Below are 17,035 nucleotides of genomic sequence, written 5' to 3'. Positions count from 1 at the left end.
TGTAGTTAAGGAGTTTCAAGTTATATGTTTAACATATTAAACTAATGTTGTTAATTTGTATAGAAGCGCATCTGAGTTTCCGAAATAGGAAATAACTCCAAAACAAAGTAATTGAGATCATTTATTACGAGTTTCAGAAACAATACAAAAACTATCTTCTTTTTCTACTAGTCCCGTCTATTCCCATTCCACTTTCATTCTAGCTTTTGAAGGAGCGTCTTAATTCGACTAAGATACTCCTGTTGTTCTTGTTCTAGCTAAAATCTTTTATATATACACAATTAGATTTGTAAAATTTCCCCATATTTGAAACTTCGAGAAGGACACTTATCAAAGAACGTGAGTCCAATCACCAAATGCAGATTTATCTATTCCATTCTAATCCCTTTCGTATACATGAACCAGTCTATTATTGTATTCTAAAAGCCATATTCTTATCTTTCATTTCAAAAGTTGTGCCTAACATTTGTTTGTACCTATTTGTTTGTTTTCTTATCTATTTAATAATCTAACACAAAAATCACATATTGTCTTCTTAAAATATCATCGTCATCACAATCAAGATCAAGAACTATTATCACAACAAACACATAATCAATGTTTAGTTCCCTACTACCTCCTCCAAAACATTCAGCATATGACCCCTCATTACATTTTACACCTCAAAAATCACAAATCAAAAATGATAAATCAATTATTGAATTCAAAGAAGTAGCAACGAATACAAATTCATCAACTCAAAATTCATTAGATTCAACTATACCATTAAAACAAAAATATCCAAATTTGGTTCATAATTTTCCCATCCCACCAAAATCTCAACAATTAATAGATGAAACTAAAACTGTGCTAACGAACCTACTAAATTCAAAATTAGGCATTACTACAAACTCGAATGAACCAGAAATAATACAAACTTCAGCTTCATCTTCCTCCCAACCACAAATAATTCAGATATCAACATTTGAACAAGATCCAATGTTACCACCAAAACATAAATTAAGAAAAAATCGTCATGAAAAAATTGAAATTGATCAAGAACCAATTTTAAAAAAACAACATAATGTAACAAAAGAAGAAAGAATTAAATGGAATATTCCTGCAGCAGTATCAAATTGGAAAAATAATAATGGTTATACTATTGACTTAAAAAAGAGAATGACTTCATCAAATCCAGCAACCACCGAAACTGAAATTAATTTAAAAAAATTTTCTGATTTGAATTCTGCTTTAGATCAAGCTGATGCCCAAGTTAGGAAACAGCTCACAGAAAAAGCAGAAAGACAAAAGGCTTTAGAATTGGAAGAACTGAAAAAAAGAGAAGATCGGATTAGAGCTATTGCTTATAATTCTAAACGTAGGAATATTAATGATTATGACGATGATAAATATAAAAGAAGAAAATACTAAGATTTGTTGTAGATTAAGATGATTTAAATGTTAGACAAAAATCTTAAGGAAAACCGAAAAATCCAAGGTTTTGGAAATTGACTGAATAGAAGAGTAAAACGATTAAGAGTTAGTGCTTATAACTCAAAACATAGGAATAATAACAATTTTTTTTTTTTTATAACGATGATAAAAATACAAAGGAAGAAAATATTGAGATTTTAATTCAATGAAAGATGTACATAATAGCTAATACAATTATCAATAGTAACTTTTATTTTTTACTTACACAAGCAACAGATTTTTTTTGTTGATAATTTTTATCACCACCTTCATATAAAGATTTACCAAATTTTTCTAAAGCTGACAGATTAACCCATTCTAAAATTCTATTTATTTCATTGTTGGAATTTAATTTTATTATATCTTGTTTTAAAATTTGAATTTTTTCTTTACATTGGTTGATTGATCCTGTAACTAATAATTCTTTTATTGATATTTGTTTCTTTTTTGGTTGTGATTGTGATTTTGATCTTCTACTTCTTGTTCTTGTTTCTAAATCATCGTTTTCAATTTCTTCAACTGATTCATTATTCATATTAGTATCATCAATTGAATCAATTTGCATTTGATCATTGTTACCATTATTATTTTCAATTAATTGTAATTGTAAAATTCTTTTCCTTAAAGCAATAATATTTTCATTAATTTCAATTTCTTCAGAAGTTTTAAAATTTTTTAAATTCATTGCTTTATGTCTTGCTTTTATACTTGAAAACATAACATCTTTAACTGATATTAGTTCTTTTCTTAATGATGATTCTCTTTTACCCCATGGATTTAACCACAGTATTAATTTATTTATATCTTGAATTTCATCATAATATTTCCAACTAGAACTATTTAATAATGGACTTGTTAATTCTTCAATAAATTTTCGTTGAATATTATTTAATTTTTGTAATGGTAATTGTAATGTACCTTCATTATTTATTAATACTTCATTTTCTTTATTTAATAATATTTCATTATTTGTTAATTTAATATTATATTCTAGAAGTTTTGCTTTATATGATTCTGGAATATTTGTAAAATTCATTTCAATTGGTTTTTTTCTTGTAGTTGGAACTGGAGTTGGAGTTGGAGTAGGTGCTAGAGTTGTGGATTCATTTGCTTCTTTTTTAGGTTCATTAGAATCAACCGGTGGTGATTGTGGAGGTTGTGAAACTCGAGCTTGTTGTTGAGTTTGAATTTGCACTTGTACTTGTGAATCTTCTACCAATTCTTCTAATCCTTCATCCTCAAATTCATCAGGTATTTCATTAATTAATTTTCTAATCTCTTCAATTTCAATTTTAAAATTTGTAATCATATCAGTATCGGTTGGACCTTGAACCCATAATCTACCCATTAAATAAGTTTCATCTAATACATCGTCGTCATCATCATCTTCTTCATCTTCCTCGTCGTGTTGATCATTACCTTCTTGAACATCATCAGTACTTTTATTTTGTTTATTATCTTTATCATCATCTTCTTCATCATCTTCATCTTCATTTGAACCACTATGTAATGTAGGTAAGCCATTATTTTCAAACCACCAATATCGATTATATAACCTATCTTTACCTAATAATTTTACTCTTTGACAATCTAATTCATTAAGTTTTTGTTCAATTAATTTTTTATTTTTTTTGAATTCAATTATTTTTAATACTGCTTCTTTTCTAATAGCTAGTTGTTTTTTAAGTTCAGGATTTTTAGCACTAGCTTCAAGTTCTTTTTCTGTAGGTTCAATAATTTTTAAATCAATACCTAATTTATTATTCACTGGTTGTGGTTGAGATTTATCTTTATCTTTATCTTTATCTTCTTCAATTGATTCTTCTTCATCTTTTGGTATATGTTCATCAATGAACTTTTGAGCATTTAAAGCAATTTCTAAATCCAGTCTATATTCTTTTATATTATCTAATCTTGTTCTTCTTAATACTGTTTGTTGATCAAGACTCTCTTCAATATAATTTCTAACTAATGGACTATTTATTAATAATTCAGTTAATATACTCAAAATTTTTAATTTTAAATTTATATCTAAATCTTCAAAATTATTTTGTAAATTAATTAAATTAACTGACATATTTTTTGGAGCTAATTTTTTGAAAATTTCATTGATTAAATGAAAATATTTTGGCACTGATTCAATAAGTGATAATATACCAATTAATACAATTTGCCAATTTCCATCTTTTAAATTCCTTCTTCTTAATCTATCATGCCATGGAATATCTTTAAAATTTAAATATTCATAAGCTGAATGATCAAATACACTTGATTTAGGTTCATTGTCTGATGAATCGTCCTTTTTAAGTTGTTTGGATTCTTCTTCATCATCATCAATTTTTAAGGGTTTATGTTCTGTATCTGAATCTGAACCTCTATCATCTTCTTCTTTATCATTAATGTTTTCATCTTTTTCTTTCTTGACTTTGTGATCTTCTTTTTTTTCTTGATCTTTTTCTTCTTCTTCTTCATCATCATCATCTTCATCATCGTCATCTTCAACTCTTTCAGGTAATGCAATATTTAATCCATAAATAGAATCATTTTCTTTTGCTAATTTTGCATCTTTTGAACTTGGAATTTCATTTGATATAAATTTACATAATAAAGAACAAAAAATTTCATCAATCATACTTGATTCAATTTCAATTGAATTATAATTTAATGCAGAAATAAAATCATCAAATGTAAAAGTATCAATATTTAAAACATTATGATAAACATTCATAAATACCCAAACTTGTAATGCTTCTGATATTGACTGAAGAGGTATTAATTCATTTTTAATCTTGCTTTTAATTTTTAAAATTTTGGGTGATGGTTTACCTTTTTGAATATCAAATCTTATATCTAAATCTTCAACAATTGTTTTTTTAGTTGGTTGTTGAAATGCTATGGATGATGCAGAATTACCTTTTGCTTCTTCTTCTTCAATTTCTGCTATAAGTCTCTGAGGTAAATGATGATTTGGAAATTTCTTTCTAAAGGGAATAATTGGTTCATTTGATATAGGCGTTGAATTTTTCTTTGTTTCTTCTTTGATTGTAATTTTTCTTTTCTTTTCTAAAGGTTCTTTTGATGATTTTTGTTTCGTTGATGGTTCTTCACTTTGATCTTTTTCTTTAAAATCTAATTTTCTCTTTTTTGGTATAACATAAGTTGGTTCACCATTTGGAGTTGAATCAATATATTGTTTTAAATCTTCTGGATAAGTTGAAGGAATATTATATTGTTTTGCATATTGAGATTTTACAACCCATGGAGCTCCAACTTTATGAGATCTTGACATTGTTAATTTTATAAAAGTTTTAATTAACCATTTTGTAAAATGATTTCTGTCTCTTGATATATTATTACCAGTAACAATTGCTTGTTGTTTATCATGAGATCTTATAACTAAATATTTAGTTGATTTATCTGCACCATATTGAACTTTTTCTCTTATAACACCTCTTGATTTTGTAGATAAATTATTTGGATCTAAACCTTTTAAAAATACCATTTCACCAGGAAAATAATCATTTTTAAAAATTTGATAAACTTTATCAACTAATTGATCTAATCTTGAAATTCTATTAAATTGTAAATATCTTAAAATATGTTCTCTTAAATTTTCTGGAAAATTTTTATCTAATTCTTTTTTTTCATTTAATTCACTTGTTAAAGCTTCAAAATATGTTAAACATGAATTACCAGTAATTTCACAAACAAATTTTCTTTTATTATAAAAATCTAATCTTGTTAAAAATTCTTCATAAGTTAGGAACCATTCTTTTGTATTTGGTATAACCCATACTTCTTGTGTTAAATCTGTTGGTGTAGGTGGTGGTGGTATAAATGGTACTTGCTTTCGTTTATACAACACCATTGTAAGTTTGTATTTATGTGTGTATAGGTTTGAGGTGGAGATATGATGTAAATTCTAAATTTACAGGTGGTGTATGTTTGGTTCGGTTTCTATTTTGGTTGTTAGATCGTTATGTTTAGTGACTAATAATTGATTGATTGATCGATTGGTTGTATTTGCGATAGCGTTTTATAACAAGTTAAATAAATGGTTGCCTTTCTTAGAATTATAAGGAAAAAAAAAAGATATAATGAAGTGTTGATTTTTAATTTGTATTTTTTTTTGATTGTAAATAATTAGAGTAATTTTATTATTATATTTTTGTGTATGAAATTTTATATGTATTATACGCTTAATAAAATTCTAATACAATTTTGCAGCTATAAAAAGAATATTAAAGAGAGAGAGAGCTAAGATAAAGGGACCAATTACTTATACTGATAAAATAAATCTACTCTTTCTCATCCATTTTACTAGTGTGTACGATTGACCGACTATTCATCGAGTTGTTTCCAAATAATAAAGAAAAGGGGGAAGAAAAAAAAAAGATTTTGGGTTAATGAAATATTTAATTGGTACGAAAAAATGATTTTTTTTGAGTGAGGTTATTCTGATTTATTTTTTCTCTCTCCTACTTTATTATGATTATGTAAGCAATATACTGAGTATTACATAATCACTTTGTTTCAAATAAATCTATACCGAAATACTTAGATAATATATTAAAAAAGATATGAATACATAACTGAAAGGGTTCATAAATTTATCATAGTCTAAACTAACGTTCATCTCTTGATATAATTAATGTGATTGAGTTTTATCCGTTCTGGTTTGTATCTAGTTAAATCATATTAAATGTAAAACCCCAAATTATATTATCCTGCCAGAATTAAAAATGAATTTACCATCAGAAAAAAACCAATTTTTTCGACAAAGAATCCCTATGTATAATACCTCTTTTAAAACTAAACAAAAATTCCTCACATTCTGTAATAACAGTTTTCAAAATCACCCTGGTTCTGACTAGTGATATACTTCAAACCAGATCTACTAGATTCTCCATAAGGAGAGTTAATCTACTTATACTTTTCTGAACGCGTCGGTATATCTTTTTTAATAAAAAACTTTCTTTCGTCTCGTAAAAAATAGATTTTGAAAAATCGCTACCAAATCTACCTCAAGCATGTCAAATACTGCTCCGATCTTTTCAATTACATCTCGATACTTCTTGAACTCCTAAAAATCAACATTACTATTCTGGCTTACATACTTAGTAAGTTAGATTATTAAGTAAACCCAATAAATAAAAGTGTTGGGAATTTTTGAGTGTTAAATTCAGTATTCTGATTTCGGAATGATGAAAATGTAATTAGCCCAACCCTACAACCTTTTTATTCAATTTTATTTCACATTCTACTACTGTAAATCTAGTCTCCTTCTCACTTTTAAAAACTTTTTCAATGACTTAAAACTATAAAACACGGTCAACACATAATGATATCATAAACAGGTGAAATTAAAAGTACTACTAATTCAATAAATCATTTATTTCGTAAAAAAGATAATCAGTCTCATAGTTGTGAGTTTTAATGAATTGCACAAACATTGTTATTATTCAACGAAGCTAATAATAAGAAGCTGATGTAATTTTTATCGACGACGCAGCTATCAAGAAATTGTAAGGCTCAACAGGAAACACTTTCAAATAATCTCAGACCCTCTGATGTTGTATATTCAATTCAACTCACGTGATAAAATTTCAATTTTTGAGAGTACTTTAGCTTTCTAAAACAGTAAACTCACAACTTAGCTGGAAATCATTCATACTAATAACCTTCATAATTATTTGATAAATTATCCAATGTTATTTTACATGTACTTTTGTTGTATTTAAAAATGTTTCTTTAGCTGGGACAAATTTTATAAATCTATCCCTCGTTGTATGTAAAAACGAATGAACGAAAACAAAAAACTTTAGCATACTAAAATTGTATTTTCATAATTAGAACTAACATTATTTATACAAATAACACTCAGAATGATTTAAGTATTAAGTCAATGTTACTTTTGCTCTACTTTTGTCAAATAGGAAAATTTTTGTGTATATCAGTTGCAAAACACTGTTTTTTTGGTTTGCAAATAGATGAATAAAACAGAATTAACAAAAACAAAAATTAAAATGAGCCAATACATTCTTCAAGTATTAGTGAAACCTGCGGTGCTTTGCAGGTTATTGGATGGTCATTACGAACAATGAAAGGTTATCATCAACATGTCAAATGTTGGAGTGAAAAAACATTGAACAACAGTTGAGATTATTGAACAAGATGATACTTTCATTTTGTCCACTAAGATGCAACAACTTTTCAAATTTAAAATTCAATAACCATGGTCCAGCAAAATGGGTAGTTCACATGCTTCCAAAAGTCTTGGGTTAAAAGTTAATTTCAATATAATAGTCATAGTATTTGCACATTGTAGAATGAAATAAGTCTTGAAAAAAAATGAAAATGAAATATAAAACTTACAGATGAAATTTGTTTCAGATTTGATTCACTATTGTTTAATGTTATTACCACAAAAATTCAAGCGTAATAACACTCTAATTTCATTTTGCACCTCTTGTTAATCATGTATTTACTCCTGTCATATATCTAAGTCTTAAGTTATAATTTAGCTTCTTCATTCGCTAATGAATGTTTAAATTAATAACTCTCAAACATAATGTACGTAATTTTGATATTATTCTTGGTATTTATCGTAACCTGTGATCATAACCGTTAGGGCGTAAAAAAGAAATTTGGTAATAGGACTTTAGTGGAGTGAAAAAGTATTTCAAACCAAATAAGTTGATGCCCTTCTACATATACGTACTACGATTGGGTCTTTTGCTTTGATGCTCAGTATTTAAAACAATTCAATCTATTTGTGATAGACCAGAAAAAACTTGTTAAATTATGACTTCATTCAAGGATTTTAGAAGCTAGTGGGGCGAAGAAAGTGACAAAAATTGATTCGTAATTAAAAAATTAGATTATAATCAAGAAAATTTAGTTCAACGTAAAGCAAATCATTAAATTGTTAAATGTATGATAGTAATACAGAGGTTTTGATAGCCAATTATAATTTTTCAATTATCCAAACTTTTTCAAAATTTATATTTCATCATTTTTACGAAGTTTCCTTATGAATGAACTTAAGCAAACCAAAAGATTTTGAAATATTGAAAAGAAAATCTAAGACTATGTAAAACAAAAAAAGAGAATTTGAGCCATTGCAATAGCCACCACAAGATCCATCTAGATGATCGGAAGATACTAAAAATTAAACTATTTGTGTTGTGTATATTTACTGTTTTATCTATTGTTAATAACATTTGTTTTGATCGTTATTTTGTTCATCAATATAAAGATGTCAATCTAATGTGTCCCACATTTTAAAACGGCATCAATCAATTAATGAAAAATAAAACAGAGTTAAAAAAAAGAACCCCAGTCGTCAATCATAAGTACTATTTGTTAAAATTTAATTTATTTGGTTTGGTTTGTTTATTACTTACAGCCTTAGGCGATTGTACTTATTTTACACCTGATACATTTAGCCTAAAATCAAAACAATAGCCGTTTTTTTTTTGACAAATGTTTTCGGTCTATTCGATAATAAATCAAAAATGATTTACCTTTGAAGTTGTGTACTAATGCAACATTTTGAAAGTATTTGATTTTCAATCAAAAGAAATAACAGAGTCCATTTGTCGAGAAACTAATGAGTAAGCCTTGATTATAAGCAGTAAGTGAGATATAATTATTGAAATTTAATCTTGTGCAAATTACAAATCGATAAATATTAATCTTTTATCTTAAAAAAAGTGGTGGTTTCATTTATTTACAAAAATTAACTCAACTAAATTGTTATCATACTGCCGGTAATTAATACTAAATTAATATTTGATTGAATTCCATTTGAATGTAAACACAATCTAAAATGATTGTCTATTTCAACATATCTTACTTATCTAAAGACGTTGAACTAACTACTTTAGAATAAAAAATAAAATAGTATAAATTATTTGAAATTTTTGACATTAAAATCGGTATTTTTAGATTTTGCATAAATTTGGTCTCAAATTTTAGACTAAATTTTAGATCATGTCAGCCTTTAACATTAAACTATTGTTCTTTTTTATTTATTTCGTTCTTTACCGATATTGATATTTGAAGTATTCAAACCAAAAACCAACTAAACATTCATATGAGATAACTAAATAATTAAAGTCGATCGAATTCAATTGCAATTCCGTTTCAATCCCCATTTTAAAAAATAGGAGAAATGTTTTAAGATCTAAGTGGGAATCAAAAAATCAAAATTATTTAAAATTCATGAGATCTGAAATCAATTTCCCTTAGTCCAATTATTTATCACCATGTAAAAGCATATGGTATAAGACCAACCTAACCGTTTAAAGCAATTGAATAAATATTGAAAAATAATTCTTAATTTGTTGTTGAATGTGATTAATTAATCTATTGCATTTAATTCTAGTCCCACCATATCGACCGTTCAAATTAAATTAATATGACAAACTTTAATTAATTAATTTGTTGAAAGTTTGAAACGTTTGATGATACTTTTATTACTTTATTATTTCTTAAAACCCCTTAGTGATAAATTTCTTGCAGGTTTGCATATAAAATTAATTTTTTAATTTGGGAGTGCTTAGTTACTACCAAAAGTAAATACTTTTAAAATCAGGATTATTTTACGACATTATTGTTAAAATCCGTACCGCAGCTTTTGAAACATCCGTGCCGCAGCTATTAAAACATTCAGAATAATAATATTGATTGAAACATTATCAATGAATCTTTGACTCAATCATATTCTTAGTGTATCTATCTACATCCAGAAGTTAAACTTTCAAGAGATGATTGAAAGTTGTCAGAGCTGTTGATATTCAATCTTTATAATCTATTAATTTTTCTAAAACTTCTAAAATTTTTAATACTTTTTCTTCTTGAAATCTTCTACAAATAAGTTGTAAACTAACTCCACCTCCATGACTTTCAATAGGATCATAATCTTGAGAAATATTAAAATCAGTATCATTATAATATTCATTTCTTGATAAATCCTTTTTATCAATATTCGAATCAACTCTTGATACAGGAAAAGTACCAGTTGAAAAATCACAAAGGTTAAAAGGTGAAGTATAACCAACATAATTATAAAATTTATCAATTGGATTTCCAGCAAATGGAGTTACTGGCATTATAATTGCATCAATAGGTTTTCCATTTTTAGTTTTTTTTGAAGTTTGAATCCAATTATCTAATACTTGTTTTATTAATATAGTTCTTTCATTTTGTAATTTCCATAATTTTGAAACTGGTAAATCTTTTGAATTTCCATAATTTGACATATATGGAAATAAAGGTTCATTAACTTCTAAAGTTTCATTTAATACATGTTTTCCACCATCACTTGTGAAAAATTCAGTTATTAATGTTGATAATCTATAATGATTTATTGGTTCCCATTCAATTATATCATGACCTGCTGTTTTCAATTTATTAATAACTAGTTCCATACCTCGTCTTATAGGTGGTGTTGGTTGTATTATTCCATCATCAATTAATACTGCAAGATTTAATTTTTCAGGTAACTTTATATTTCTCCATGGTAATTCAACAATTTTTGGATCATAATTCCAAGGTTCTGAATTTATAATAGATTCACAAAAAAATTTTAAATCTTGTAAATTATTACCAATTGGACCATTAACACTATTAACACTTTCTAAACCTGGTAAACCTGATCTTGTACCAAAAGTAGGAAATCTACCAAATGAAGGTTTTAAAGAATATAAATTTTGAAAACTCGAAGGAATTCTTATACTACCACCAATATCTGATCCAATACCTAATGGAGAACCTTTTAATTTAATTAATGAAGCTTCTCCTCCACTTGAACCTCCTGCACTAAGCAATCGATTCATTGGATTTAATGTAACTCCCCATATATGATTTTTAGTTTCTGGTAACATCATTGCAACTGGTACATTTGTTTTAACATAAAGTATAGCACCTAAATTTCGTAACATTGAAACTAATACTGAATCTTCTTCAAATTTTTCAGGGTTAAAGCAAAAATTAACCATACCTAAAGTTGTAGCTTGTCCCTTGACATTAAAATTATCTTTTAATGAAACTGGTAATCCATGTAATGGTCCAATTGTTTTACCATTATTTTTCAATTGATAATCATCTAATTCTTTAGCTGTTTCAATAGCTTTATCAAAAAAAATTTCAGATAAATTATTACATAATTGATGAGAAATTGAAGCTCTATGACAAAATGCTAATGTTACTTGCAAACTTTTCCATTTTTGTTTTTGAATATTGGTAACAATTTCAATTGCTGAACTATTTGTAATTTCAATTTCTAATGGTGTTAAAAAACTATGAGAATCAATAAAATTTAAAACATCTTTTATTTCCCTTGATGGTAAATTTGATTCAGGAATTAACCAATCTAAATTCCATTTTGAATCTCTTTCAAGTCTTTTTTTATTTGCAATTTCCTTATATTTTTCTTTAATTACAGTCATAGGATTTGATAAAATTGATTGAATTTGAAAGTAGACATAAGGGGCTATTATTTAATTTTAATGATGAAATATGTTTACAATCAAAAATATTAATATTGTTACTAATATTCGTTATCTTATCTTTTGAAACAATAACATAGGAAAAGTTGGAGAATTGTGTATGGGAATTTAATTTTTTTGAAAAGCGGAATTTTAAGCGCGATCCGAGATTTGAATTTTGTCTTTGACACTTACAATCTGTCAATCCTTGAAGATATCTTGATTTTTTGACTCCCAATAGCCTAGTGTAATGAAATTAATCTGATATTGAAGTAGTATTGGCTGTATTTTCACATGCTCAAATGGAAAAAGAAAATTTGAAATCCATGACAGGTACAAGGGTATTTTGAAACAGTAAAAATGGAGGACAAATTAAAAGTCAAATATGTTTTCAACTTTCAAAATGCTAGGGCAAACGCTTATTTGCTCTAGCATTTTGAAAGTTGATAACCTGAACGATCAGTAATCTAAATTTGTTATCTTTAAAACATTTGCTTTGAAGGCTCCAATACTGTTTTATTCAATTGAGTGTTAACAACAAAATGAAAAAAACAGACGAAGGTTTCAAACCTTATTTGAAATGTGATTATGCTCCATGCAATCAAACTCTATTAACAAATATTCTTTAAAAAGCTAACATACTTCCAAATGGAGATCGTAATCCTTTGAACGTATTAAGTAAGTAGATTGACTCATTAGATCTTTCCGTCCTTATCACAATGAATAAAAAATTTTTTTAGATTATTAAATTAGATTTTGAACGATTCACACTATCACCATTTCTTTTATTTATACAATCATCGATTTCTTATCAATCTGATCTAATTATACCCACATATATATTAATAATACGATAAAGACATCATGCTATAACAGGTATTTTTTACTTAACGAAATTTTTGACTTAATATTTACCGTACTTTGCTCATCGTCACAACAACTTCTTCAAATGAAACAACTACTATCTAAAACAAGTGAAATAATATGGGGACCAAAACCTTCAACAAAAGAAGAACAAAAATATTTAATTAAAACTGATTTTTTTATATTATCAATAGTTTGTTTAATTTATTATATAAATTATCAAGATAGAGTATCATTTAATTTTGCATATGTTTCTCAATTAAAACAAGATTTAGGAATGAAAGGTAATGAATTTAATTTAATAAATACTTGTTTTTATATTGGTTATACTATTTCAATGATTCCTCATAATTTAATTTTATTGAAAATTAGACCAAGATATTGGATTTGTTTTTGTTGTTTATGTTGGTCTATTTTAACTTTGGGGATGTATAAAGTTACAAATTATAAACAAATTTGTGTTATTAGATGTTTTTTAGGTATATTTGAAAGTGTTACATTTGCTGGAGTTCATTTAATATTGGGGAGTTATTATGATGAATCAAGATTATTAATAAGAACTGCAATTTTTACTTCATGTGGACTTGTGGGTTCATTATTTTCTGGTGTATTTCAAGCTGCAATATATACAAATCTTGATGGTCATTTAGGTTTAAGAGGTTGGCAATATTTATTTATTATTGATTTTGCTATATCAATTGTTATAATATTTTATGCTTTTATATTTTTTCCTGATTCTCCTGATATGGGAAAACCTTTTTATTTTACAATTGAAGAACATGAAATAGCTTTAAAAAAATTTAATCAAAATAAACCAAAACAAGATAAATTTAATTGGAATATATTTAAAAGAATTTTAGGAAGATGGCATTTTTATTTATTTAGTATTTTATGGGTACTTGGAGGAGAAAATGAATCATTTGCTACTAATTCTATATTTGCTTTATGGTTAGCTGAAAATAATTATACTATTGTACAAAGAAATCATTATCCTTTAGGAATTTATGGTATTGGAATTTTAGCTACTATTTTATCTGCAATTATAATTCAAAATATTAAACAGTTTAAAGCTCATTATATTACAGGTTTAATTATTGGAATATTGGTAATTATATCATCAATTATTCAAGTATCTAATCCATATTCAGATGTTTCAGTATTCATAGCTCAATATCTTTCAGGTACATCATTTGCAGGTCAAACGGTGTTTTTTGCATATGCTAATATCATATGTCATAATGATTTACAAGAAAGAGCTATTGTTTTAGCTTCAATGAATATGTTTAGTAATGCAGTTAATGCTTGGTGGTCAATTTTATTTTATGGAGCTGATACTTATCCATTTAAAAAAGGTAGTTGGGCATTATTAAGTACTGGTATTGCTAGTTGTATTGTAGTTGTTGTTATTAAAATTTTAGAAGTAAGGGAAAAGAAAATAGAACAAATTAAAAATAATGAAGATGAAGACGGTGAAATAAGTGAAATAAGTAATAATGTTGAAGTATTAGATGGAGTCAGTAATGATGATAAACGAAGTATCGAAAAAAACTCTTTGAATGTATAGAATATTTTAATGAATTAATGACAACCTGATGAAATATTTGAAAATGGAATTAATTTCAATACGAAGTAAGCTCTTTGGATTAAATTTGCTATAGGTGAAAAATCACTCAATATAGTTACTTAAAAATATCATCACCAATGTTGCAATTAAACCATGATTCCGCGTGTGGTTATGACAGGAATCACGAGTGTATCCTAGAAGTACGAGCTTTCTTCAAAAAAAAAAGAGTACGACTTTATTATGAAACAATCTTAATTAGTTACATAATTTGTCGTACACGATACATTCCGGATTTTAAAAGAACTCTCAGTTGAAAAAAAATATAAAGAAAACACAAAAATAAAAGTAAACCCTCCCTCGTTAAAATTGTTGAAAAATTTCAAACATGTATAATTTATTAAATGTAAAACAACTTAAATATTAATTCATCATAAATTAAAAAAATATCAAAACTAAAAAAATATCAAAACCAAAATTAAATTAATTTTTTACTAAAACGTAAAAAATAAAAATAAAAATAAAACTATATAGAGTTTGACTATTAGTCTAGAACTGCTTCTCTTCATTTTCATAAGAATGTTATAGTTAATTAATTTTATTAAAAAAAATTTGGTTTCATTGGGCCCCTTAATTTTATTAAATTCATTAAATTCCAAGTAAAACATATTGTCTCACATTTGAATTTTTAATATTATCGTCAATTTTTATAAATTCGTGAGGAGTTCCTTTTAATGGTCTAAGGAGGTCGATTCCAGTGATACCCTTTTTTTTCATTTCTTTTTTCATATTTCTATTCTTGTTTGTTTTGTTCTCACTAACCACATAAAAGAAATAATTTACGATAAATAATAGGGATTGTGTATTATTATAAGGTTACTTTCTACTTATTGTACGAACAATAAGATTGTATTTATTGATATATTGTACTGTATTTTATTTTTCTATTGTCTACACTTCTTAATTAAGTCTATCACATCTAGACTGTCAAAACTTTCTTTTAGGCTAATTCATAATTTTTTTGCTTCGTTAGTTGTTGAATCATTGGTGTTTTGTATTCAAGGAATCACTTGACAACCAAATGACTTTACCTCATTTTTAATTACAGTATGATCAACTTCTACTTTGTGATTCATTGCTTTTATATTATTACTTTTTTTTTCTTAATTTATCCAGTGATACTTCATTAACATATAACTAATGAAGTAAGTCTAATCTTTGTTTTCTTCCTTTCGATAATATCGTTATTGTTATCCTGTCAATAACATATGAACGTTTTATTAAAAATTAAGCGAATTTAGGCTTTAATTTTGTTATTGTATTTTTTTTTCTTTGATTGAGTTATTTGCTGTATTGAGCAAGAAATAGGATTTCAAACTTCAGTGGGGCACATTAACGTTGTCCCACTCAAATGTTGACCTTCATGTAAATGTAAGATACGGGTGAGAGATATTGTGTAAACCACTTACCGGCTCTGAACGCTGAAATTCGAAATCTTGCGTAGTTTTAAAATATATCAAGGGGGTTTTATTGCTTAAAAGAGAAACTAAGTTCATGTGTCTTTTGTTTCAAGTATTTCCATAACTGAGTTTAACTTTCTATAATTCACTATTTTAAATCATATGAAAAGTTCAACAATTTGAATTACGATAAATTTGACTTACGAATTATCAATAAAGTTTTGAATTTCAAAAGGAAGGTTAACTTAAATAAAACTTTAAACTGATAAACTCAACATTAAGGATTTTTCATAAAAAGGGTTATATTAATTATTTATCTCATCAAATTTCAAAATGGTTTGAATTCATGATGGGGGAGTTCAGAATCTTAAAATACTTAGTATCCTTAATATCGTACTACTTGAATTTATTGTAATATGGTTTTGAATTTTTAATTTTATGGATTGTGTACCATAAACCCATTCGGCCACAAAATTTTTCATATCAATATTGTATTTTAGTTTATTGGGGGTCGATGAAGATGAATATTTTTGGTTATGATACTGTTTTTTAATAAATTTGAAAAATTAATACGATTTAATTTTTGTATTGTGTTATTGTTAGTTGTCCTTTTTGTTACCATTTGATACATCATATTGTAATGTAGTTAATCTTAAATTTAATCAACTAAGGCTATCTCTCCTATTTGTATCAACTGCTACTATTGATACATGTATATCTCAATAGGTTAGTATATGTCTATAATAAGTAATCTTACTTTTAAATATAATAATTTATTATTTTTCAAATATTTAAATTAAAATTAATAAATTAATTTAGGTAACAAAAAAACTATCAACAAACCAAAAATTATGAAAATTTTATTATGAATAATTGATTATTGGTTACTCTGCTATATATAAGATTAATTGATTACCCTTTTTTTTTTTTGAACTCATGATCAATCAATTTTTCAACACTTGTCTATCAACTAACTTTTCATATTTCAACTTTTCAATTCTTATTTATATTACTAGATCTATATTCGTATCTCATTACATTATTTATTACTGATAATATTAATTTTTTTTATTTTTTTTCACACAAATTTGGACTCACTAACAAAAAGAAAAAACAACACACGTTAAAATAAAATAATTCAATTAAAACATCACATAACAACAACGATAACAAACAAGTGTTCAATTGATAAAGATTAAGAAACA

The 17,035-nt window shown here is 26.1% G+C and overlaps 4 protein-coding genes across 4 annotated transcripts; 2 read left to right on the top strand and 2 right to left on the bottom strand. All coding sequences in view use genetic code 12, as the record gives it.

Moving 5' to 3' along the window:
• Nucleotides 1–597: 597 nt before the first annotated feature.
• PRP45 (mRNA splicing protein) lies at nt 598–1,410 on the top strand (the record flags this gene model as incomplete). The annotated part of the gene is made up of 1 exon (XM_051757621.1): nt 598–1,410. The coding sequence occupies one exon, from the start codon at nt 598–600 to the stop codon at nt 1,408–1,410; it is 813 nt and encodes a 270-aa protein (XP_051614329.1).
• A 253-nt stretch (nt 1,411–1,663) lies between these two features.
• Nucleotides 1,664–5,320, bottom strand: KGF55_002887 (uncharacterized protein; the record flags this gene model as incomplete). Its single annotated transcript, XM_051757620.1, has 1 exon — nt 1,664–5,320. The coding sequence occupies one exon, from the start codon at nt 5,318–5,320 to the stop codon at nt 1,664–1,666; it is 3,657 nt and encodes a 1,218-aa protein (XP_051614328.1).
• A 4,933-nt stretch (nt 5,321–10,253) lies between these two features.
• On the bottom strand, nt 10,254–11,906 carry KGF55_002886 (putative amidase; the record flags this gene model as incomplete). The annotated part of the gene is made up of 1 exon (XM_051757618.1): nt 10,254–11,906. One exon carries the CDS (start codon nt 11,904–11,906, stop codon nt 10,254–10,256), a length of 1,653 nt encoding a protein of 550 aa, XP_051614327.1.
• Nucleotides 11,907–12,894: 988 nt separating this feature from the next.
• KGF55_002885 (uncharacterized protein) lies at nt 12,895–14,373 on the top strand (the record flags this gene model as incomplete). The annotated part of the gene is made up of 1 exon (XM_051757617.1): nt 12,895–14,373. The coding sequence occupies one exon, from the start codon at nt 12,895–12,897 to the stop codon at nt 14,371–14,373; it is 1,479 nt and encodes a 492-aa protein (XP_051614326.1).
• Between the last annotated feature and the right edge of the window lie 2,662 nt (nt 14,374–17,035).

The sequence above is a fragment of the Candida pseudojiufengensis genome, assembly GCF_024610245.1.
Source record: "Candida pseudojiufengensis strain CBS 10847 chromosome Unknown scaffold4, whole genome shotgun sequence".
NCBI lineage: Eukaryota > Fungi > Ascomycota > Pichiomycetes > Serinales > Debaryomycetaceae > Lodderomyces > Lodderomyces pseudojiufengensis.
Note: the sequence above shows the minus strand (reverse complement) of the source record. Positions and strands in the feature narration are given on the sequence as shown.